This window comes from Aquarana catesbeiana, linkage group LG06, assembly GCF_042186555.1.
Source record: "Aquarana catesbeiana isolate 2022-GZ linkage group LG06, ASM4218655v1, whole genome shotgun sequence".
Classification (NCBI taxonomy): domain Eukaryota; kingdom Metazoa; phylum Chordata; class Amphibia; order Anura; family Ranidae; genus Aquarana; species Aquarana catesbeiana.
Genome location: NC_133329.1, coordinates 116006349 through 116032016, shown reverse-complemented (window position 1 = coordinate 116032016; position 25668 = coordinate 116006349). Strand labels below are relative to the sequence as shown.

The 25668-nt window shown below is 39.7% G+C and overlaps 1 protein-coding gene and 1 pseudogene across 1 annotated transcript; both read right to left on the bottom strand.

Moving 5' to 3' along the window:
* Nucleotides 1-387: 387 nt before the first annotated feature.
* LOC141148040 (uncharacterized) lies at nucleotides 388-8983 on the bottom strand (annotated as a pseudogene).
* An 8118-nt stretch (nucleotides 8984-17101) lies between these two features.
* LOC141147669 (chemerin-like receptor 1) lies at nucleotides 17102-18748 on the bottom strand. Its single transcript, XM_073634883.1, has one exon. It carries the CDS (start codon nucleotides 18746-18748, stop codon nucleotides 17642-17644), a length of 1107 nt encoding a protein of 368 aa, XP_073490984.1. The 3' UTR covers nucleotides 17102-17641.
* Nucleotides 18749-25668: the final 6920 nt, after the last annotated feature.

The window sequence follows — 25668 nt, the reverse complement described above, 5'->3', positions numbered from 1 at the left end:
AAGGAGCGGTCACGGTGATCACTGCCACCTGCAATCTAAGGATGCTGGAGGTTTTCCAAGGTCAGGACACCCCGAACCACCGGGTTGTGAGCTCACAGGGCCGCCGCAAGAGGCTTGAAATGGCCCGTTGGGTGCGCAGCTCTCGGTTCACGTGGCCATCTTGAAAGCCGCGCACATGCGCCCTCCAAAATTCAGCTTTAAACCAATGTATGTGGGTTGAACCAAAAATTTCTTATATCTCTCTGTCTATAGCCTTTGGCAAAAAGATACGTCCATCCACCTGCTGCTCATGTTACAAGGGGTCTCATCCAAACAATGGAGGATTCTGCCTTCTAAGAACTAACATTTTTTGTTTGCTTAGGCTTGCCCTCTAAAAACAATTTTTTATCATTTTATTATGCTTATACTATTGAAGAAATCTGCAAGGCTGGCCCTTGCCCGTTGACTAACCAGAACATTATGGGGGATGACGGCCTCCTGTGCGACGAGGGACCATTGCACAGGTGAGTATTGATCCTTCAGTTCCTCTTTAAGAAATCGTCAAGTCTGGCCCTTGCCTGTCCGCCAACAAAAATGAGCAGCTAGTATAGGCAATGGTAGAGAGGAAGGACATGAAGGTAATGACTTTAGACGTGACTACTAAATACATATTTCTAACAGCAGTCAAAAAATGATTTGACCTAGAATGAGCAGTGTCCATGTGACAAAGTACATTATAATGATGGTAATGACTATTTGGTATTTCGCTATGGTTATATTGGAAAATATAATAACACAGAATGAAATGAAATAGCTAATCACCAAGAAAGGAACAGTAAAATATTGTATTGAAAATCTTATGTTATTTCGGGGGGAGATGGGCGGAGCCTAGCGGAGCCGACATGCATTGTTAGAGCTCCACACCGCTGAGGAGAGAAGAGAAGGACAAAGCGGAGCCTGCAGGCTCAAAAGGTATCCATTTGAACCTTTTTGCCCCAGGGAACAAACTGTGAAAGTTTGGGCAGGAAATATGGTACTGGGAGGAAACCGTGGCAGAAATAAAAATCACCTCACAAAGAGCTCACAGGCACTCACTGCAACTAAAGCAGCTCCAGTCACCTCACAAGATACAGCATCAGGGCGCTCTCACAGACAGAAAATGTCACAGCAAGACTCTCCATTTGAGTCAGATACAGAACAAATCCTCTCACAAACTTCTCCACAAGCCTCCTCAGCATCCCCAGTAATATTATTACAATTTGAAAAGATGCTTCATAAGGCTTTAAAACAAACCTCAGACCAAATAACAAACAGCCTAACCAAAGAAATAAGAGAGCTGGGAAACCGCACCGCAGCCTTAGAAATAAAAATGGATGAAATTGAAATTACAACCCAAGAAAATATAACAGAATTGGAACAATTAAAAGAAGAGAATTTAATACTTCAAGCTAAGCTCGAAGATTACGAAAATAGAGCCAGACGTTCAAACTTGCGCATAAGGGGAATACCTGAAACTGTGACAGACCTGCAATCTACTATTACTGCTCTATTACAAGAACTAAAGCCAGATATCCCTATTGAACGTTTAGAACTGGACAGAGTACACAGAGCCCTCACAGCCAAAAAGAAAGATGGACCCCCACGTGATATAATCACAAAATTTCATTATTACAGAACGAAAGAACAAATACTAATTGCTGCAAGAGAAAAAAAGGAACTTAATTTTCAAGGACACAATTATCAAATTTTTGCTGACCTATCCCAACTTACTATTACTAAAAGACGATCCATGAAACCCCAACTAATGAAACTGCAACGCCACAACATTATGTATCAATGGGGTTTCCCCTTTTCAGTCAGATTTAACTACCAAAGTACAATTTACAGAAGCAGATCAGCAGATGAACTACAACAAACCCTTTTAAAATTAAATCTGACAGAACCCACAAGCAGCAACTCTCCCACACGCAGAAGAATGGCATCATCTTCACCTTCAGGCAGCACCCAGAAAATTTCAGAACAAAATGGGAATCATCATTCTCACAAAAGAGGCCGTTATGCCACATCATCCATGGACCAAGAAGATTCAATGGACTGACATCCTAATTCCTGATATCTCTTCATTTATTATACTAAGAGATGGTTCTCTATAAAAAACCTGTATTTATAACTGAATGTAACTGCATTCTGATAGTCACACACTGTGTGGGATCATGTTACATTCCAGTTATATTTCTTATTGCTTCTGATTCATATAGCCTTAGAATATATAAGTGAAATAAGGAAATTCTTGTTCAGTTATATATTATCAGGTAATAACAATAGATTTATTACTTTTTAGGACAAATATGTTCAATAATCCAGAAGTAATGGAAGCTTTTTCTTTCTTTTCTTAAAACAAATATATTATTACCTAACTAGTTCCTAGAATTATGTTTTTGTTTATTCTAATCTGAAGCAATACAACCTCAATTTTATGAGGTAACATATCTAAACAGTTACATATGAATAAAATATGTAATTGTTTACTCTAAAAGGGTTAAAACCCCAAAATAATTCAAACTATCTTCATCAATACCAAAGTTATTAACAGTACCTTTCTAACTGAATTATTTAGCCTAGGGCAAGACTAACCATATACAACCACCCTGGAATAAATAATTTCAACAAAAACTATATTCTGCACTCCAATTAATGAATCATCATTTTGATGTCTTTTGACATAGCACTTCTCTCCTGTAAGCGGAAGATCCGTGTACCCCCATTAGCCCTCCTCATTCTCCCAACCATATTATGTGGGAGTATGACGAAGGCACTTATTCCCCTGAGAGAGATATTTATTCTCTTTCACGGGTAAATTGTGATTACTTGCAAAAAATAATTTATACAATGTATCATCTAATCTCTATATGTTTTTTGTTTACTCTTTACTCCAGAATTCATTGGTTTCTTTTCTATCTTTTCATCTCTTCAGTCCACACAGGTTGATCTGCGCAGTCAGCTCTGCATAACAAAAAGTAAGTCAAAACTATTTGATCTGTTGCCATGGCACCACTGAATATACTTTCCCTGAATGTTCAGGGAATAAATGTCCCTCAAAAAAGGACCAAAGCCTTCCGTACTTTCCATAACAAGAAGGCTCACATAGTATGCCTCCAAGAAACACACTTCACCAAAGATTCTACTCCAAAATATATTTCTCCTTTTTATCAACAAATTTACACGGCTTCTGGCTGTACCAAGCAAAGGAGAACTCTAATTGCATTTCACCGATCCACACCATTCACCTTATCATCAGAAATTAAAGACCCAGAAGGTAGATACCTGATACTCATGGGTTATATAATGGATACAGCAATCACGGTGATTTCCTACTACGCTCCTAACAAACAACCTACACCATTCCTCTCACATATATTACAAGTGATTAATACACACAAAATAGGAACAGTGATAATGTGTGGGGATTCGAACCAGGTCCTCCTGCCATTTCTAGATAAATCACCTTTTACACCATCCATAATAACCTCTAGATTACCTTTTTCTCAACTTCTTTCCAAATACAATCTGGTAGATTCGTGGAGAGAAAGTAACCCAATGAAAAAGAAATTCACTTATTTCTCGCACCCTCATCAAACCTTCACCAGAATAGATCATATTTTTCTAACAATAGGAATGTTACCAGAAATTATTGCATCAGATATAATTCCGATTCCGTGGTCTGACCATAATGCAGTATACACTACTATAGCCTCAGCCATACCAAAAGCGCATGACCCAACGTGGTACTTACCGGACATAATGCTCAAACACCCACTACATCAGATGGCCATTGAACAAGCTTTAAAGGAATACATATCAATTAATAATACAACAGACATCTCCCCAATAACACTGTGGGAAGCTCATAAGCCTGTCTTGCGTGGTACAATACAAAGACAAATGGCACTATTTAAACGGGAACGCAAAAATCTAGCAAAAAAACTAGAACTCAATTTTAATGCAGCCTACATATCATTCCAAGATAATCCATCTCAGAGAACAAAATCTCATCTGGAAAAATCTAGATTGGAATATGATCTATTTCTCACTGAGTCAGTTGATAAATCCCTCAAACGCTCCAAACACAATTTCTACATGAATACAAACAAACCAGGTACATATTTGGCTCGGGCATTAAATTCAACTAACAAATCTACTAGTTACATAGTAGGTGAGGTTGAAAAAAGACCTATGTGTGTGATTATGTGCCGCTCTTACAGTAAAGAACCCTCTACGTAGTTTAAGGTTAAACCTCTTTTCTTCTAATTGTAATGAGTGGCCACGAGTCTTATTAAACTCTCTTCTGCGAAAAAGTTTTATCCCTATTGTGGGGTCACCAGTACAGTATTTGTAAATTGAAATCATATCCCCTCTCAAGCGTCTCTTCTCCAGAGAGAATAAGTTCAGTGCTCGCAACCTTTCCTCATAACTAAGATCCTCCAGACCCTTTATTAGCTTTGTTGCCCTTCTTTGTACTCGCTCCATTTCCAGTATGTCCCTCCTGAGGACTGGTGCCCAGAACTGGACAGCATACTCCAGGTGCGGCCGGACCAGAGTCTTGTAGAGCGGGAGAATTATTGTTTTATCTCTGCAGTTGATCCCCCTTTTAATGCATGCCAATATTCTGTTTGCTTTATTAGCAGCAGCTTGGCATTGCATGCCATTGCTGAGCCTATCATCCACTAGGACCCCCAAGTCCTTTTCCATCCTAGATTCCCCCAGAGGTTCTCCCCCCAGTGTATAGATTGCATTCATATTTTTGCCACCCAAATGCATTATTTTACATTTTTCTACATTGAACCTCATTTGCCATGTAGTCGCCCACCCCATTAATTTGTTCAGGTCTTTTTGCAAGATTTCCACATCCTGCGGAGAAGTTATTACCCTGCTTAGCTTAGTATCGTCTGCAAATACAGAGATGGAACTGTTTATCCCATCCTCCAGGTCGTTTATGAACAAATTAAATAGGATTGGTCCCAGCACAGAACCCTGGGGGACCCCACTACCCACCCCTGACCATTCTGAGTACTCCCCATTTATCACCACCCTCTGAACACGCCCTTGTAGCCAGTTTTCAATCCATGTACTCACCCTATGGTCCATGCCAACGCACCTTATTTTGTACAGTAAACGTTTATGGGGAACTGTGTCAAATGCTTTTGCAAAATCCAGATACACCACGTCTACGGGCCTTCCTTTATCTAGATGGCAACTCACCTCCTCATAGAAGGTTAATAGATTGGTTTGGCAAGAACGATTCTTCATGAATCCATGCTGATTACTGCTAATGATATCATTCTTATTACTAAAATCTTGTATATAGTCCCTTATCATCCCCTCCAAGAGTTTACATACTATTGATGTTAGGCTAACTGGTCTGTAATTCCCAGGGATGTTTTTTGGGCCCTTTTTAAATATTGGTGCTACATTGGCTTTTCTCCAATCAGCTGGTACCATTCCAGTCAATAGACTGTCTGTAAAAATTAGGAACAACGGTCTGGCAATCACCTGACTGAGTTCCCTAAGTACCCTCGGATGCAAGCCATCTGGTCCCGGTGATTTATTAATGTTAAGTTTCTCAAGTCTAATTTTAATTCCGTCCTCTGTTAACCATGTAGGTGCTTCCTGTGTTGTGTCATGAGGATAAACACTGCAGTTTTGGTTACTGAAGCCCCCGGATTCACTCGTGAAGACTGATATTAAACCTTGATATTAAATTATTAGCAAAAATAATAGCAAAACGCCTCAATAGCATTATAGGAAAATTAATACATAGAGATCAAGTAGGCTTCATGCCAAATAGACAGGCAGGCGATAATATACGCAGGGCAGTGTTATTGGCACATATTGCTAAAAAACTGAAAATCCCTTTATGTTTTCTATCTCTCGATATTAAGAGGGCATTTGACACAGTATCCTGGCAATATATGCAATATTCATTACAAAAATGGGGTTTTGGACCCTACTTTTTAACATGGATCAAAGCATTATATAATAAACCCAAAGCCTATATAAAATATGCTAGATACAAATCTGATGCCTTTAATATCGAAAGAGGTACCCGACAGGGTTGCCCATTATCTCCCTTATTATTTGCCCTTATACTCGAACCCATGGCCCAATACATCAGAACAAACCAAACTATAACTGGCATTGAAGTAGGAGGTATTACACACAAATTATGTATATTTGCAGACGATATATTACTTTTTCTATCATCACCACAGGTCTCTGGTCCTAACTTAATACCAGCTCTTGATGGATTTGCAGCCCTATATGGCCTTATGATTAATCCTAAGAAATGCCTAGTGCTTAATATTTCACTTACAAACATGGAATTGATCCCGGCTAGGGCTGCACTCCCATTCACATGGGCAGAAAAATCAATCCCATATCTTGGAATTCATTTAACAGCATCTCATTCTGACTTATTCTCAACCAATTATCCTCCTGTATTAAGACAGTTCACAAATCTAATAAAACAATGGTCGCAACTTCCTTTATCCTGGATAGGGAAGATTAATGCAATCAAAATGACTATTCTACCCAAATTGCTTTATCTATTCAGAGTCCTCCCTATTCCAATTCCTTCCTATTTTTTGAGAATAGTACAAAAAAGAGCAACTTTGTTTATATGGGGCTCTTCTAAACCACGTATACCTATACACACACTACATCTTCCCAAAAATAAAGGAGGCCTGGGATACCCTAATTTTACTAACTACTACAGAGCAGCACATTTGGCCAGTCTGTCCAAATACCATGCAAAACAGGAAATCCCATTATGGGTATTTATAGAGGCTTCAGAAAATGACCCCCAATAATATCAAACTTATTATGGCTTGATCCTAAAGACCGCTTTAAAATTCATAATCCCATAACTAAACACTGCTTATCTCTCTGGGATAAACTAAAAACCAAATATCAGTTACAATCTCCACACAATCCTCTCCTTTCTTTTATCAGAAATCCGGCCTTTTATCCGGCATGGATCTACCCAAATTCTTTTAAAGCTTGGACAACATCAGGCATTCAGGCACTAAATGACTTCATAGCATCTAAATCATTCCTTTCATTCCCATCGCTTAGAGAAAAATATGATCTACCAAACTCTGAGATATTTAGATATCTCCAAATCAAAAATTTCTATACACCATTCCTAAAGGGGGATACACCATTATCCCAATTATCCATTTTTGAATCAATCTGTACAAAAGATCCATTTGCTAAAGGTACAATTTCATCACTTTATAATCAATTATATGGAGTAGCAAATCTTAATAGACCCTCTTACGTTCAGAGGTAAGAGGAGGACCTGGGACGAACTTTAGAAGACACGGACTGGTCTAACATATGGCTCACATCTAAGTCATCTTCACCCAACATCTTAGCACTGGAGACAAATTATAAAGTCCTAACTCGCTGGTACCTTGCACCTGCTAGAGTGGCAAAATATTCACCTAATACCTTAGCTCTTTGTTTTCGAGGATGCCCAGAAATAGGCACACATTTACACATATAGTGGACGTGCCCAGTAATCCAAACCTTCTGGAAGGAAGTCTTCGTGATTGCATCTAAAATATTTAAAAAAATAATACAACCAGATCCATATATAACTTTACTAAATCTAAAACCGGAATGGTTAACACTCTCTCAATTCAAACTTATGATCCAACTAATAACGGCTGCAAAACAAACAGTGGCCAAGGCATGGAAATCTCCTACATTGGTACTAGCAGAAACAATTCACAGAATGAATAATACAATGTCCCATGCTAAGATGGTAGCCATCGATCAAAATCAAATTCCAAAATTTGAAAAACTTTGGCATCCTTGGATAAAACAACAGTTCCTGTCAAACCTCAATGACTCTGTCCTGTTGCCATGGTAACAGATTAAATGACTTACAGAGACACCCATTCTAAGGCTTCAAAGAGAACTAAAAAGAATATTAAACTGACGAGCGGGACAACCTTGTGGACCATACCTCTACCTTTCTACCCTTTTTTTTCTTTCTCTTTTCTCCACCTTACGATTAAAGCTCATTATCAGAATTTATTTGACCTATATACACTCTACCTGTAAACAATATGTATAGTAGGTATAAATCATTTAAATACCTACAAAAGTAACTAAGGAAATGATATATATCTTTAATTTAGGTTTACGTGAACCCAATGTTTAATATTTGAAATTTCATGATATTTACCTATATAAACCCTACTGTAAAACAATGAGCTTACTTTATAGATCCTTGTAAACTTACTTTATGTATCTTTATAATATTGTATACTCAATAAACTTTTGACAAGGAAAATCTTATGTTATTTCAAGTAGTGAGCGTGTTTTCATCACCATAGCATTCTTCAGGTGAACATTACTTAATAAATTTGTGGAACTACTTTTCTAAGCTTAGAGGATCAGTTAAATTACATGTAGGGTCAAATGTCCCATCATCATTGTCTTTAGCACGATTTAAAGTGCAATAACTATCCTCTCCAATTTTAATCTCCCCACTGAAAACCAGCACTGGGAGACTGGTAAATATGGTTATCATCCATATTGTTATACAGGTCCATTGTGAAACACGTTGCGATATAAACATACAATGAAACATTGGTTTTGCCACCTACAGAACCCGGATGAGATTTAATGCTGTGAGAATGAAAATGCTAGCGTACATGCTGACACAGATAACAAAGAGAAACAGCCTACAGATGTGTTTTCCGTAGGGCCAGTGACCGTGCAATATAGCAAAGATGTAGAGAGGCAATAAGACAAAATCGGTGATGGCCAGGTTCAAGAACCAGATTTTAGATTGACAATGGCATTGCCAATCAGTCCTATGACACTGGTTGCCAGAGCTAGCACAAACTTTACAAAGAGGAGCAGAATACTTTGCTTGATATTCAATAAGTTCCATAAATTCACCAGTTGAATAACAGGGACTGTACAAAGACATTTTCCCCTCTTGAAAAGTTGAAGCTGAAAATTAATAAAATGGAAAAGGATGTCACCACACTTATTACAAAATCTCATAATTATTGCTATTAGAACTGAAGTCTTGGTATCACCATCTTTTTATTCCTTGTACAATAGACTGGGAGAAAGCCGCAGTACTAAGAGCCAATCAGTTGTGCTAAATGCAAATGGCTTTCAAAGTACCAGCTGATAGGAAAAGAAAGCAGGAGTAAAAGCTCATTAGTCTGCTCATGCTCCCAATTGTCCAGTCACAGGCTGCTGGCAGGGGGGTGACTTAGATGTACTATTCTAACTACAGCATAAAAATATTAGGTGCCCAACCTGGCTGTGCTGTCTGTCAGTGCTGTGTAGATCTCAGGACTGGAATGACAGAAAGAAAAATTGTTTAGTAGCTAAGATAGCTCTGGTTTCAAGCTGATAGCACCACAACTTAATAGAAGCAAAAGAAAGTGCAGGCGGGACTAGATGGGATGACCTCAGTACCTTTCCCTTTGCTATTTCTGCACTCCTGCCTCATCCCATCTCCCTACACCCCTGATCTTCCTCTACTACCTTCCTAACCTCACTTGACCTCTTTTAGGTCTTCCTACGCTGCTTCCTCAAAAGATAACCTTTATAACCGCTTTAACATGACTGATGTAATAATATACATTAGTCATGTTAACTTGGGTCAATGTATTTGACAAAAAATAGACAAAGTATACGTGATAGGTATTTAGGTCAGTAATCAGTGCATTAGAATCCTAGTCCTTTACTTTTTGCCAACCAGGTAAAAGAAATCTAGTAGGTCCTTATAGGCAAAGGAAAAGGGTATGGGGAAGAGGAGGGAAGTTGCAACTATTATCCTGACCTCTGTAATGTGTACTTAACATATACTATTTATGTAACAGAATGCCTATGAACCTGGTAAAACAATTGACAGAAATCAAAAAAATAGAATAAAAAGTTCACACCAAAACTACAACTAAACTATATTAATAAATTGCACTTACAAGCTGAAAATCACATGCAGCTTCCAGTGAAAACCCAAATCCCAAACAAACCAACCCAAATTGTGTGTTGTTGACATCCTGCAATAATAATGTGGTGGCGATGGCGTGATCCCCACAGTTCCTGCCATTGTACCGCATTGGAATTTTTATACATGGCATCAGTGATGGTAAGTGAGACGTTCCTTCATAAAAAAATTACATGAGGCATCCAGAAAACTGACATGTGCCAAAGGAATGTTTACGTTGATAAAAAATCAATAGAGTTAATATTGCAATTGGGTTCAAAGGAAGCTAAGCTGACAGAGTTAGCTTTGTCGATCACTTCAAAGAGCAATCCCATGATCCTCCAGTCCAGTCGCATGATCCTAGCTCTACTGATGTGTAATAAACCAGGAAAAAGCATCTCTTTAGATGTAAGGTATTTAGTAACATTTATGTGCACAATTGCACACTTTTACGTTTTATCAATCCAGAGCTCCCGCAGCTGTGAACGTTCTTCTGTGCACTTTAATTGACTTGTGCTGGCACATTAATTAGGCAATCAGGTGCAATCATACATTGTTCCTAATGAATTGGCTTCATTGTAACAAAGTACACATACCATTATTGCTAGCTGTACTAGACTAACAGGTTAATACCATATTTTAAAGCTTCCTGCTGTACAAAATGTCCCTGACTTCAGGCAGATACAAACAATTAATGCAGTTATGTATTCATTCCCTGATGAAGTCACTTGGGTCGTGACGTCACGCGTAGGGACAGGACAGGCACTCCATTTTCGACTAGTGTTACGAGCTCGCCGCTCATCGGATCTCCACTCAGCACTATTGTTTTTAATGTGAGTATTTTGATTTGCTTTAATAAAATATGATTTTGTGCCAAACGAAATCACACCATTGTGGGATCTTCCTTTGATTTTTTATCTCGGTGACCCTGGGACACTACTTGGAGAGACGTATGTCCCCAGAGGAGACAAGCCAGGATAAGACCTAATTATTGCCGCCCCCACTACTGGTTGATGCTGTGGTTCCACTAGTTAAGGGCTGCCATACCCAAAATTGGCTAATGCGAGTACCCCATTACCTTCAGGTAAGGGGCCACTGCCCACCACTATGTACCGTGTTGCATGAAGAAACACCACCATTGTATTCAGTCACTTTAATCAGCTCCAAGTGGATCACTTTTCATAGACATTTTTTGGACTTTATAATTAGATTTAAGTGGATCACTTTCCCGTGCACGTTCATTTGTGGACTTTGTTTGCTTAATATCACATGGTTCCAGTTAAACTGTCACCTTTATTTTGTTTGAGAACCAGTCACTTTATGTACGCTTGTTTGTTGTGTGCCTAGCTGCACTATGCACATATATAATTTTTAGCCAGATACTGTTATTCTATTTATGACTATTTAGCACAAACATTTTTTCATATGTTGATTTACCACGTATCTTATTATTAATACCTCAGAGACACTACAAAGATTGTGATACACTTACACTGGTATTTTACTTAGATTTTTCACATACCCGCATATGTTTTTTAAGGATTAGCGCAGCACCACACTTTTACTTATTTATCTAACATATAGGGGCAGGTTGTACCCCATTCGGTGTAGGCGGCTTTTCCCAGTGTTACACTCTCTTGATCTTCTCTCCTTTCCCCATATATGGTAGCGCAGGAATACTCTTTATCTGTTTATGTATATATTATCAATTTATTAAATGTATCTTTTTTTTAATGCTACTAGCGTAAGTATCTGAATTAAAGGAGAAGTACAGCCAAAGCTCATTTGGCTGTACTTCTCCTGTGGATCACATGAGTGCAGCTCGTTTTGCACTCCTGTGACCCGTTTTCAGCAGACAGCGGGCTAAAGTCAGCTGCCAGCTGACGTCAGAGAGCCAGTCCAGGCTTGGGCAAGATTGGGACAATGAAGTCGGGATCGCCCACATGCCTGGACCAGCACCCGGACGCTTCCGCCCACTCCACAGCCCAGTGCTTCAGTGAGCGCTGGGAGGGGGGGTCAGAGCAGAGAGCTCTGAGAACCGAGCGATCTGCAGTGTTTGATCACTCGGTTGTTAGTGTTAGAGCCGGCAGGGGACAGATGCAGCATTGGACCGATGCTGCATCCACCTAGGTAAGAATTAAAAAAAAACAAAAAACATACTTCTCTTTAAGCTTGGTATGAACCCTATTCATTCTCCTGTATAGTAGACTTATGCCGCGTACAGACGATCGGAATTTCCGACAACAAATGTTCGATGTGAGCTTGTTGTCGGAAATTCCGACCGTGTGTAGGCTCCATCGGACATTTGTTGTCGGAATTTCTGACAACAAAAATTTGAGAGCTGGTTCTCATATTTTCCGACAACAAAATCCGTTGTCGGAAATTTCGATCGTGTGTACACAATTGTGACGCACAAAATTCCATGCATGCTCGGAATCAAGCAGAAGAGCCGCACTTCAATTTTCTCGGCTTGTCGTACGTGTTGTACGTCACTGCGTTATCATTCGGAATTTCCGACATTTGTGCTACCGTGTGTATGCAAGACAAGTTTCAGCCAACATCCGTCGGAAATAAATCCACGGATTTGTTGTCGGAAAATCCGATCGTGTGTACACAGCATAAAAGTCAATCAGGTAAGCTGCATGCAGATATGCTGTAAAGGAACACCTGGGCAGAAGGAGAGAGGAGAGTGAGCAGAGAAATTACCTCATCAATCTTTTACTGCTCCTTTACTATCCAACAAGTAGGTTAGGGGGCAGGATTGTGTCACTAGGGTATATCTTAAAGTGGTAATAATCCCAAAAGATAAATATCATATAGTGCAGTTTACAATTCCATAAATGTGGAGGCTGCATTTGCTTTCTTTTTTTAGGCATATGACTTTTAATCTCACCTGTAGATAAGACCACATCCTGTCTTTGAGTGTCTCCACTCTCTATAAAAGAGCAATGAAGATACCTTTGGACAGCAGTATTGTCAATCTGAGGAGAAGTGTTAGATTTAGATGGACTTGACTAACAAATAAAAGCCAAACTCCAACTAACCCTTTTTTTTTTTATCCCTTTTGGATAATGGATTTACATTAATGACTAAAAGCTGACCATTGTATGTACTGTTGTCAGTGGTAAATAATTTGCCTCAATCCTCTAACTGCCACTTCTGTTGGACAGCTTGGTCTGTTAAAGGGAGTTGAAAAATAACAGATTTACTGGCAGGATCTATGGCCTGGTTCTAACAAAAACTTGCTGACTGGTGGACAGAACAAAGAGATATCATTATCAGTACGCTCAATCACCATCCATTCTCAAGCCTAAAGTGCAACTAAAGGCAATTTTTTTCTTCCGCTTTGAATAGAATAAGGGAAGTGGGATTATAACCGCTGCCAGTTTTTTTTGCCATGCATGTCTCATAGGGGAGATTTCCCTTCACTTTCTGCCCCATAGCCAAAACAGGAAGTGAGAAGAATTCCCTCCAAAATTAGAGAATCCTGGGGTGTAACTAGAACTAGTGTCCCCATTGGAAGATTTCTCTTCCAACACTGTTCTGATGTCAACCCAAAATTTGGGATTTTCTTTTACTTTCACTTTCGATGATAACAGCAATCAGGACACAAAGAGAGGGTGCATCTCCCTAAAAGGGTTACAGACAGCAATAAAAAACTGAAAGGTGTTATAATGCGTCTCCACTCTATCCAGGAAGTGTAACCTATCAAATGTTGAACAGCTGGGCCACAATAGTTTTTTTTTATCCTTAACCCACTGAGGTCATCAGAATAGGAATGAGGGGTCCAATGAAGAGAATAACAATGTTTTAGGCAGGTAAGGCAGTTCACACATAGGTATTTTGAAAAAAGTTTTAATTTTTGCAAAGACTTCTGTCTTAAAGTGGACCCCCTCTTCCCCCTTGTCATTTTTATTCTCTACTATAAAAATGTGTTCTGCCAATAAAATAAATGAACTACAATCCTTTCTCTTACCTACATGTTTTTTTTAAGAATAAACTTTTATTAGATTTTAAGACAAATACAGATATGTTGACTTGGAATTCAACCAGAAATAGAAGAGAAAGAAGGTACTTTGGTACATAAAAGTAAATCCACAGTGCGATTCATATAAAATATAAATACTCCAGCACGTCATGAATGAGGGTGGGCACCGTGTCAAAGTGGATATCATGTGGCAAACAGGGCATAGGCTATGACATCACAATTGGTCACGTCAATTTGCTAATGGTGCTAGATCCTACCAGCACCTTGAATACAGCAATAGGAGGAGAACAAAAAAACTGATTGAAAAAGGTAGTAGAGAAGGGAGGACTCATGACCGGGAGATCACCAGAGCCACCAGCAGCACAGCTGAAATTCTCCAAATTGTCATAGGAAGGGTTGAGGTTTAGTTGAAGTAGAAAAGTCAATCCAAGAGTACCACAGTGTCAGAAATTTTGGGTACCTGCCATGGAGGCTAGCTAATAGTTCCTCCATCCCTAACTCACATGTTTTAGGATCCCACAGCTTTGACCCACAGCACCACAGAAGCCTATGATGCCATTTTGCTTTCTCACTATATCAGTGGCCAGCATCTTCTTCCTGCTTCTTGGGCTAGCCCATCACTGAAATTCTTTCTAGATCTCGCACATGCACTGTATGACATCTGGCAAGCCATGTGATTATCTACATGTTGCTTTGGCTTTAACAACAAAAGAGCCATTTCATCACCAAAACTTACTTTGCTTAAACCATAGCAACATGCAACTTCACATTCTATGCCACACCTCCTATAGCTCATGTGCTAAACCTGGAGCTGTAGTGTGATGACTTACATTTTTCCATGGTTTCTCCAAAAGTCTACGAAGGAGTAAACAAGGTCTTGTGAAATTTCACAAGAGCTGAGATTTCCGTTCTAAGAGCTGCCCAGAAAGCACTGATAAACTTGCCTTCAAAGAAAGCAGTAGGGATGTGCACGATGAAAAGATTTGTTTAGTTTCTGATTAATTTATTAAACAGACCATTTTGTTTCTTCGTATTCATTATGTTAGTATGATTCGTTTTCGGAATTTGTTACGTATGTTCAGATTTTTTTCTTATATTCGTTGTTCCGAAACGATTCTTATTTTTGGAAGTTATTTTGGAAGATTGGCTTTAATCGTTTTAACGTGTTAATTCGCAATTTAAGCAGATTACTTATGTACTCTAAGTCATCCCTGCTAGTTCAACACACAAAGATAAATGGAATGAGCTGATTGAATGCTATTGACTGGAGTTGCGTGCACCTGAAGTACTGAATGGAACGAAATGAATTTTGTATTCATTCATTATGTTATGATTCTGAGACTCTGATGGATCCACCTCTATCCAACCCAAACAAAATAAGTAGAAATCATAATCTTTTTACACTTTTCCGCCTTACTGTATTTATTGCAATATGTTTCCATTTCATATGTAGTGCTTAAATTATAATAATGAAAAATGTTAATGCAAAAAAAACCTAAATGGATCCAAACCAATTTGGGTAATTTTTTATGTTGTTAAAGGTATTTTGGATGCTTCAAACATTAAAACAAGCCCAAACTATCACATCATGTTATCTGAATAAAACAAACAAATATGAATAAATTAATTGTTTCATTATAATTTATTTTGGATTTGTTGAAATTCGTTACTATTGTGATTTGTAAATTTCTTCTGAATTTTGATTTGTAACAAAGTGAATTGCACATGTATAGAAAGCAGCTGAGAGACACAGGCAGCTAATGTCATCGGGGCCTATGGAAGGCTTTGCGATGCTTTTCTAAATTTGTTTGAAGGGTTTGTACAATAGGCTTTTTACATTTTTGAATAAGAGGTCCACTTTAAAGGAATTCTATACAGAGAACACAGTGGAGGCGACTATGCCTGACCTTACATCCTTACTTGCAGTATTTTTCTTTTCCAAAAATAATTATTTAATTCACTAGCAATGTGCCTCTGAACATGCCAGAAAATTTGACTAGTCCAGGAAGGTGCAATTGCTTAGCACATTCCTCTCCCTGCTTGCACAATATAGCCCACACCTCTTTTGGGAATGCATAGTTACTGTCTATAACGGCCCAGCTCCACAATCCTTGCCCTCACCTCCCTACATAACCTTTTATGAAGCTGCCAGGAGTGGAGTGAACAGGAATACTATTGAGTATAAAAAATAAAATAAATCCACGTTTTCCTCAAACATAATATTTTGAGCAGCATGCTTATAGAATGCCATACACATCCATAGAAAATAGTACATAAAAAGATAAGTAGTGCTAAACCTTGCTTCATGGCGGTTCTAGTTTATGGAATGTGAACACTGATTTAACATAAAGAGGACCTTATGTTTTCTCTTCATTGGATTTTTGCCCATATTCTGGTGGATTGCTTGAGGGAACTGGAGTTTTTTAAGTTACAATGAGAGAGGTAATAATAAAGAGCAGAAAAGCTGAAGGAGATACAGTATAATGTGATTGTATGATCCTTAGTGCAGATAGAACATCTACTATTTTCCATGACTCTAGATGTGAAATACCGTTTGACCTCCTATAACCTAGAGGTCTGCATTTCTCTAAAGCTGCTCTATATGCTGTACCCCTTGGTGAAGAAGTTATTTACGTTTGGTGGAAATGTGAGGGACTCCATGAAGATTGTAAAGACACTGTGGTGTACCTATAGATTGTGGAAGGACTGGTTTAGCACTGCTTATCATTCTATGTACTGAATACTACTAGAGTGACAACTTGGTGTGTGCTGGGGCAGCTGACATTACATCCAAGATGGCGGCACCCAGCAGCAATCTCAGGGATTTTGTATGTCTACACAAGGGAGGCTCTTACAGGTAAATAATATGCATAAAAAATGTTAAAAGCACATATAAGATTTGTTGAAATGAATAATTTGGAGACTGGGACTCTTCAACGTTGATAATATAAGTATTTGAGAAACAATGAAATATAACAATGGGACTCAATAGAGTAAAGATGAACAGTTTTATTTAGTTTAAATTCACATTCAATTAAGCTAAAGAAGATTACATCTTTTCCATCTTTTATAGTACAAAGTGATATTTAATTTGAAACCTGTAATCTGGGCTAATGGTGTCCTTTTTCTATTTTTTCCATTATCGAGCATGAAACAACTTCTGCACATTGCCTTCTTGAGTTTCCTGTTATAAGGATTGTTCACTGATGCTCCTTTTCTTTCCTTGTGCATGTTGATCGTACTGTATCTTGACTTGGCTTGACTGGTATCTGCCCCTTGTAGTTTTCTGCTGGCAGCCTGTAGTGGTTGTACCTACTGGATCTCATGAAAATCTCTGTTCTCTGCACAGACTATGTACAGCACAGCAAAGATATCACTGCTAATTTTACAAGATAATAGCTGGGTTTGTAAGGACATTTATTTCCTCTAACCTATTAATAAATATAAGCAAAAGTTTTTGTACCGGAAATCAGCTTTAAGTAAACGTATGTGGGTTGAACCAAAAAGATATTTCTAATATTTCTCATAGTCTCTGGCAATGAGATCTGTCTATCCAGCTGCTACTCATGTTACAAGGAGTCTCGTTCAGACAATGGAAGATTATGCCATCTAAAATGTTAATTTTAGTTAGGCTTGTCCTTTAAATATACAGTTTAATTGCTTCTTATGCTTATGCTACTGAAAAAATCGGCAAGGCCAGTCCTTGCTTGTTGGCCAACCAGCACATACATTATGGGGTTAAAAGAGCAGCTGGTAAAGGCAATGGTACAGAGAAGTGGCATGAAGGTCATGACTTTAAGCATGACTATAAAATTCATATTTCTAACAGCAGCCAAAAGTACGATTTCACCTAGAATGAGCGGTGTCCATGTGACAAAGTACACTATAATGATGGTAATGACTATTTGATAGAGCCGATGGGTGTTCACAGTCTGGGATTTTCGGGCCTGTAAAGCTATAGTTATATTGGAAAATATAATAACACAGAATGGAATGAAGTAGCCAAACACCAAGAGAGGAAGAATAAAACTTTGTAATGAGAATTTTATTTTATTCCAAGTAGTGATAGTGTTCTCATCCCCGCAGCATTCTTCAGGTGAACATTCCTTAATAAAATATTGGAACTTTTTGTATACATCTAGTTTAACCTCTTTGTCTGAGATTAGAAGTTTAGTTAAATTATGTGTAGAGTCAAATGCCCCATCATGATCATCTTTAGCACAATTTAAACTGCAATAACTATCGTCTCCAATTTTAAACTCCCCACTAAAAACCAACACTGGAACACTGGCAAATATGGTTATCATCCATATCATTATGCAAGTCCATCGTAAAACATGCTGCGAGATAAACTTCCGATGAAACATTGGCTTTGCGACAGATAGAACCCGATTGAGATTTAAGGCTATGAGTATGAAAATGCTAGTGTACATGTTGACACAGATAACAAACAGAAACAGCTTACAGATGTGCTTTCCATAGGGCCAGTGGCCGTGTAATACAGCAGAAGCATGGAGAGGCAAAAAGAGGAGAGAGACAAAATCGGTGATGGCCAGGTTCAAGAACCAGATTTTAGCTTTATGTTTCTTCATTACAAATACGTTGAAAAAAATGACGATGGCATTGCCAATCAGTCCTAAAATGCAGGTTGCCAGAGCTAGCACAAAGTTTACATAACTAAGAGGAGCAGAATACTTTGCTTCATATTCGAAAAGTTCCTTCATTTCTCCAGTGGAATAACAGAGGCTGTACAAAGACATTTTCCCTCTCGAAAAAGTTGAAGCTGAAAATTAATAAAATGGAAAAGGATGTCACCACAATTTATACACAATTATATAATTATTTCTATTAGAACTGAATTCATTCAATGTATTTTAAAATATATTTAGTGTAAGTTCCTGAATCTAGCTTGGCATTACCTTCTTGTTATACCTTGTTCAATAGACTGAGAGAAAGGAGCAGTACTGAAAGCCTATCAGTTGTGCAAAATGCAAATGGATTAAAAAAACAGGCTGATAGGAAAAGAAAGCAGGAGTATGATGAGCTCATCAGTCTGCTCATGCTCCCTTACTGTCCAGTCACAGGCTGTGGGCAGGGAGGTGACCTAGATACACTATTCTAACCACAGCACAAAAACATTAGGTGCCCAATCTGGCTGTGCTGTCTGTCAGTGCTGTGTAGATCTCAGGACTGGCATGACAGAAAGAAAAATTGTTTAGCAGCTAAGATAGCTCTGGTTTCAAGCTGATAGCACAACAACATAATAGAAGCAAAAGAAAGTGCAGGTGGGACTAGATGGGATGACCTCATAGAGAGAAACATTAGGTCACCAATCTAGCTGTGCTGCCTGTCAATGTTATGTAAATCTCAGGACTGAAATGACAGAAAAAAAATTTGTAGGCTTGTAGGCAGGTAGTGTTTAAAGCTGCCCCAGCCAAACAAAGGTTTCTGTAGCAGCCTGTCGTTAAGCGTGTACATGTGACAGGTAAGATAGCCTCTCGCAGCGAGGGAGATGTTGTTGGCTCCTTCACTCTTTCAGCAGTAATCTGTCTCCCATAGCAAGGGGAGTAGATCTGCACCACTGGGACTCTCATCCTGTACACAGGTATGGAAGAGAAAGAGTTAGGTGAAGTGCATGCATGGAGTCTGCGCTAGGTGCATTGTGGACAGGTGGAGAGGGCAAGGGCTCTGTGCGTCCCTCCTAAATGCACCATGGTGATGTTTACTATATCGGGAGAGTTTAAGTTATTCGTCTATTCCAATAAAGGTACCCATGTGTAGGAGAGTGACCTGTATTAAGTGCCTAGCGTAGCCCAGAAGAATGCATCCTGGGGTAGGCCTCTCATGTGACCCTTTCTTGGCGCCCAACGAGAAGGGAAACATGGAGGACGTGATGACCACCACATGACACCTACCCTACAGGCTGGTAAGATAGTTCTGGATTCAAGCTGAGAGCACCATAACAGAAGCAAAAGGAAGTGCAGACCAGGTTAGAATGACCAATGTTAGCACTTTTCTCCCTCCAACCCTTACCCATCTCTCTACACCCCTGATCTTCCTCTACTAGTTTTTTAACCTCCCTTGACCTCTCCTAGGTCTTCCTACTCTTCTTCCAACCATCCCCAAACTTCCTCTGCTTGTCTGGTCCTACTATATTTCTTTTACTCTGTTGGAAAAAAGCAAAGGACTAGGATGCTGACGCCCCTATTACTCACCTATATGCCTTAGCTAGTATACACTGTCTGTTTTTTGTCAAATACATTGATCTGAGTTAATATGACTAAAATATTAATGTTTTCTGGAAGTTGCAAATGTTATCCTGACCTCTGCAATGTAGACTGTGCACAAGAGATGTTTGATAGCATGTTATGATAATACCAATGTCCTTGGTAACCATATTGAAAACCTTCTGGGTTTTGCCTGGCATCACCTTAATTCCACAGGGGTAGATGCACCTGGAGAGCAGCTTCTGAGTCATATGGTTTGGAGCAGTCACATGAACAGTGTTAACCTTAAGATGCCTGGAGATCTAATGGTAACTGGTGAGCTGTGCAGAATGATTTTGAACTGGAGTGCCATATGTCACGTATCACTATGGAGTGGACGAGTTTTCCATGGAGTGGAATAAACTTTTACTTCATTCCTTTATTTTGAGCAACCTGTGGACTACAAACTTCATTGTTTCAGGACTAAAATTATATGTTTATGCACATATGTGCAGAATTGTGCTCCTTGACAATCTCAGTGAAAATTGTGCACTAGATATTTGGTGCAGATTGAGATTTTATATTCTTTGACCCCATTGGAGGGATTTTCCTTCACCTACTTTCGCTGTGTAACATTTGCATTGTTGTCACGGGCATAGAAAGGCATAGATAAAAGTTGTAACCCTTTCTGACTCTATTAAAACTGTTAGGCATTTGGGCTGTAACACCACCCTGATCACTTCTACAATGCTGGGAATGCCACCATGTGTCCTGGGCTTATCTGTTCCTCCTGTGCACCTGGGACCTTCATGGTGGATGTCAAGATGGAGAGTGACAGCAGATCAGTGAACATCTGTTTGCTGATCTCCCCTGGGTATTATGAAGCTCTAAGGAGTTCTGGGTTCAGAACCGTTAAACCCCCATTTGCTCTTGGTGGTGAAGAAGCTGTTCCAGCACAGTCTGAGCTAAATCAGATTAAACAAAGTGCAGAGATGACATTAGAGGTCTAACAGACCCTTGATGTCGCCCTAAAGAGAACCTGCACTATGCTATTAAATAAGGGGCTTTTAAACCCCCTTGTGATAGCAATAACATTAAGCTAAAAAAAAAAAAAAAAAAAACACATTTAAAAATTAAAGTTTATTTAACCACTTACCCACTGGGCACTTAAACCCCCTCCCTAACCAGACCAATTTTCAGCTTTCGGTGCTCTCACATTTTGACTGACAAATACTCAGTCATGCAACACTGTACCTATATGACATTTTTGTCCTTTTTTCACACAAATAGAGCTTTCTTTTGTTGGTATTTATTCACCACTGGGTTTTTTTTATTTTTTGTGCTATAAAAGAAAAAAAGACAGAAAATTCTGTAAAAAAATGAATTTTTCTTTGTTTCTGTTATAACATTTTGCAAACTAGTAATTTTTCTTCATATATTTTGGCCAAAATTTATACTGCTACATATCTTTGGTAAAAATAACCCAAATCGGTGTATATTATTTGGTCTTTGTGAAAGTTATAGAGTCCACAAGCTATAGTGCCAATCTCTGAAAATTGATCACACCTGAAGTACTGACGGCCTATCTAATTTCTTGAGACCCTAACAAGCCAACAAATACCCCCCAAATGACCCCTTTTTAGAAAGTAGACATTCCAATGTATTTAGTTAGAGGCATGGTGAGTTTTTTGAAGTTGTAATTTTTTCCCACAATTCTTTGCAATATCAAGATTTTTTTCCCTTTTTTTCACAAAATTGTTATATTAGCAGGTTATTTCTCACACACAGCATATACATAGCACAAATTACACCCCAAAACACATTCTACTATTCCTCCTGAGTATGTTGATACATAAACAGCACATACACAGCGTGGCCACATACAGAGGCCCAACATGCAGGGAGCGCCATCAGGCGTTCTTGGAGCATAAATTACACATATAATTTATTGACTACCTCTTGCACTTTTGAAGGCCCTGGAGGACCAGGACAATGGAAACTCCCCAAAAAAGACCCCATTTTGGAAAGAAAACAACCCAATGTATAATCTATGAGGCATATCATTTTTTTCTACAAGTTTTTGGAAAACGTGTAAAGAAAATGAAAACGCATTTTCTTTTACAGAATGCTGTCTATTTACACAGTGTTTCTAACACATAGCATGTACATACCAAAAATGACACCCCAAAATAGATTCTCCTACTCCTCCTGAGTATGGAGATACCACATGTGTGAGACTTTTCCACAGCGTGTCCACATACAGAGGACCAACATACAGGGAGCACCGTCAGGTGTTCTAGGGGCATAAGTTTCAAATCTAGTTTGACTACCTATTACACTTTTGTGAGGCACTGTAGTGGCATGGAAGTGGCATGGATGATAACTGATGTGGCATGGATGAGCATGAATGGGGATGGATGAGCCGTGGATGGGGATGGCTGAGCATGAATGAGTATGGCTGAGTATGGCCGGGTACGGCTGAGTATGGCTTGGTATAGATGGGATGGCTGGGTACGGCTGAGTATAACTGAGTACAGCTGAGTATAACTGAGTACGGCTGGGTATGGCTGAGTATGGCTGGGTATGGCTGAGTACGGCTGAGTATGGGTGGGTACGGCTGAGTACGTCTGAGTATGGCTGGGATGGCTGGGTATGGCTGAGCATGGCTGGGTACGGCTGAGTATGGCTGGATACGGCTGAGTATGGCTGAGTATTGCTGGGTATGGCTGAGTATTTCTGGGTATGGCTGGGTATGGCTCGGTATGGCTGGCTGAGAATGGAAGGGTATGGCTGAGTATGGATGGGTATGGCTAATTATGTATGGGATGGCTGAGCATGGATGGATGGATGGATGAGTATTGCTGAGGATGGATGGATGGTGGAGCATGGATGGATGGATGAGTTTGCTGAGTATGGATGGCTGAGCATGGATGGATGGATGAGTATGCTGAGTATGGATGGGCATGCTGAGTATGGATGGCTGAGCATGGATGGATGGATGAGTATGCTGAGTATGGATGAGTATGGATGGGTGAGCATGGATGGATGGATGAGTATGCTAAGTATGGATGAGGATGGATGGATGAGTAGGCTGAGCATGGATGGCTGAGTATGCTGAGTATGGATGGCTGAGCATGGATGGATCGATAAGTGTGCTGAGTATGGATGGGTGAGCATGGATGGATGGATGAGTATGCTGAGTATGGATGCTGAGTATGGATGGGAGAGCATGGATGGATAGATGAGTATGCTGAGTATGGATGGATGAGTATGCTGAGTATGAATGGGTATGCTGAGCATGGATGGCTGGGTATGGATGGATGGATGGCTGGAATGGGCACATATTAGCGCTGTGGGCACTACACATCCAGCCCACAGCGCTGGTGCCACCGATCTCTCCCCTCTCCCCTCGCACTGTACCAATAAGTATGGGGAGGGGAGTGGGGAACCGGACGTGACCCTATTTTGTTTACAAGTGATCGCTCTGTCATTTGACGGAGCGATCACCTGGTAAACGGCCGCTATCTATGTTTTTTTATTGAAAATTGTGGGGTTTTTCAAAATTGACGCTCTTTTTTTGTTTATAGCGCAAAAAATAAACCGCAGAGGTGATCAAATACCACCAAAAGAAAGCTCTATTTGTGGGGAAAAAAGGATATACATTTTGTTTGGGTACAACGTTGCATGACCGCGCAATTGTCAGTCAAAGCGACGCAGTGACGTATCGCAAAAAATGGCCTGGTCATTAAGGGGGAAAATCTTCCGGGGCTGAATTGCTTAATCTTTTTTGTACTGCACTGCAATGTATTTTCTGAAACTTAGACCCTGTAGAATAAAATGGCTGTAGTTGCAATTTTTTATGTAAAATATTTGCACTACTGTTTACAAAAACTATATATTTTGTACTTTTTTCTATAATAAATATCCCAAAAAAAACAAACCACTAATTTCTTCATCAGTTTAGGCCGATATATATTCTTCTACATATTTTTGGTAAAAAAATTGCAATAAGCGTCTGATGATTGGGTTGCACAAAAGTTATAGCATTTACAAAATAGGGGATAGATTTATGGCATTTTTTTTACTAGTAATGGCGGCAATCTGCGATTTTTATCGTGCCTGAGACATTGCGGCGGACAAATTGGACACTTTTGACACTTTTTTTGGGACCATTGACATTTATAAAGCGAACAGTGCTATAAATAGCCACTGATTACTGTATAAATGTCACTGGCAGGGAAGGGATTAACACTAGGGGGCGATCAAGGTGTTAACTGTGTTCCCTATGTGTTCTAACTGGGGGGAATGTGGCTGACTAGAGGAGGAGAGAGATCGTTATTCCTACTTAGTAGGAACACACTATCTGTCTCCGCTCCCCTGACAGAACCGGGATTTTTTGTGTTTACAAACACAGATCCTGGTTCTCGCTCTGTCACGAGCAATTGCAGGTGCCTGGCGGTCATCGCGCCCACCGGGCACGTGCATCGGTTCTGGGGGCACGCTGCGGAAGTGAGCGGGTGCATCCGGTGGCACGCGCACGCCTGCTACAGCGTCTTAAAGAGCCGATGTACAACTACAATGGCTTGCGCAGGGGAGCCAACCTGCCGCAGTATAACTGCGACGGCTGGTCGGGTAGCGGTTAATAATATGTTTTTGTCCCTGTTCTGACAGGTAGTGAGACCAAATCTTCAATAAGAACAATGGATGCCAGTAAAAACTTGACACCGGCTTAAGGCTGGGTTCACACATGTGCGGTGTGAATTCCAGCTCCGTTTTCTCTGCAAAGAGAAAAAGCAGCTGTTCAGAGGTGCCCCTCCGTTGTATCTGCGGATCAGCTGAGCAGAGAGAGGGGGGAGGTGTAGTGAGGAGGGGGAGAGAATGCCTGTTCACAACGGAACACATCTGCAAATCAGATGCGTTCCCATAGAAGAATATGTGCCTGCAATTCACACCGCACTGCCTAGAAAACGCACACGTTTTTTGGGCAATGCGGAGTGCGAATGTAAAGCACATATCTGAACCAAACTGATTGAAACTGATAGATTTTAAAATGTTCTGCGAATTGGATGCGGTGTAAGTGTAGGTGTGAACCCAGCCTTAACCCTTTTCACTTAGCCAAACCAGAATTTAAAACATGGTTAGAGTTGGGTTTTAAAGCCTTAGGTCTAGGCTAATAGATGAAAATGTAATGTTTTTTTTACTCCTTACATTTACATTACATGTATTTTTTGCATATAATTTGCATTCAACTAGCTTAACCGCTTCAGCCCTGGAAGATTTTACCCACTTCCTGACCAGAGCACTTCTGCGATTCGGCACTGTGTCGCTTTAACTGACAATTGCGCGGTCGTGCGACGTTGCACCCAAACAAAATTGACGTCCTTTTTTTCCCACAAATAAAGCTTTCTTTTGGTGGTATTTGATCACCTCTGCGGTTTTTATTTTTTGCGCTATAAACAAAAAAAAGAGCGACC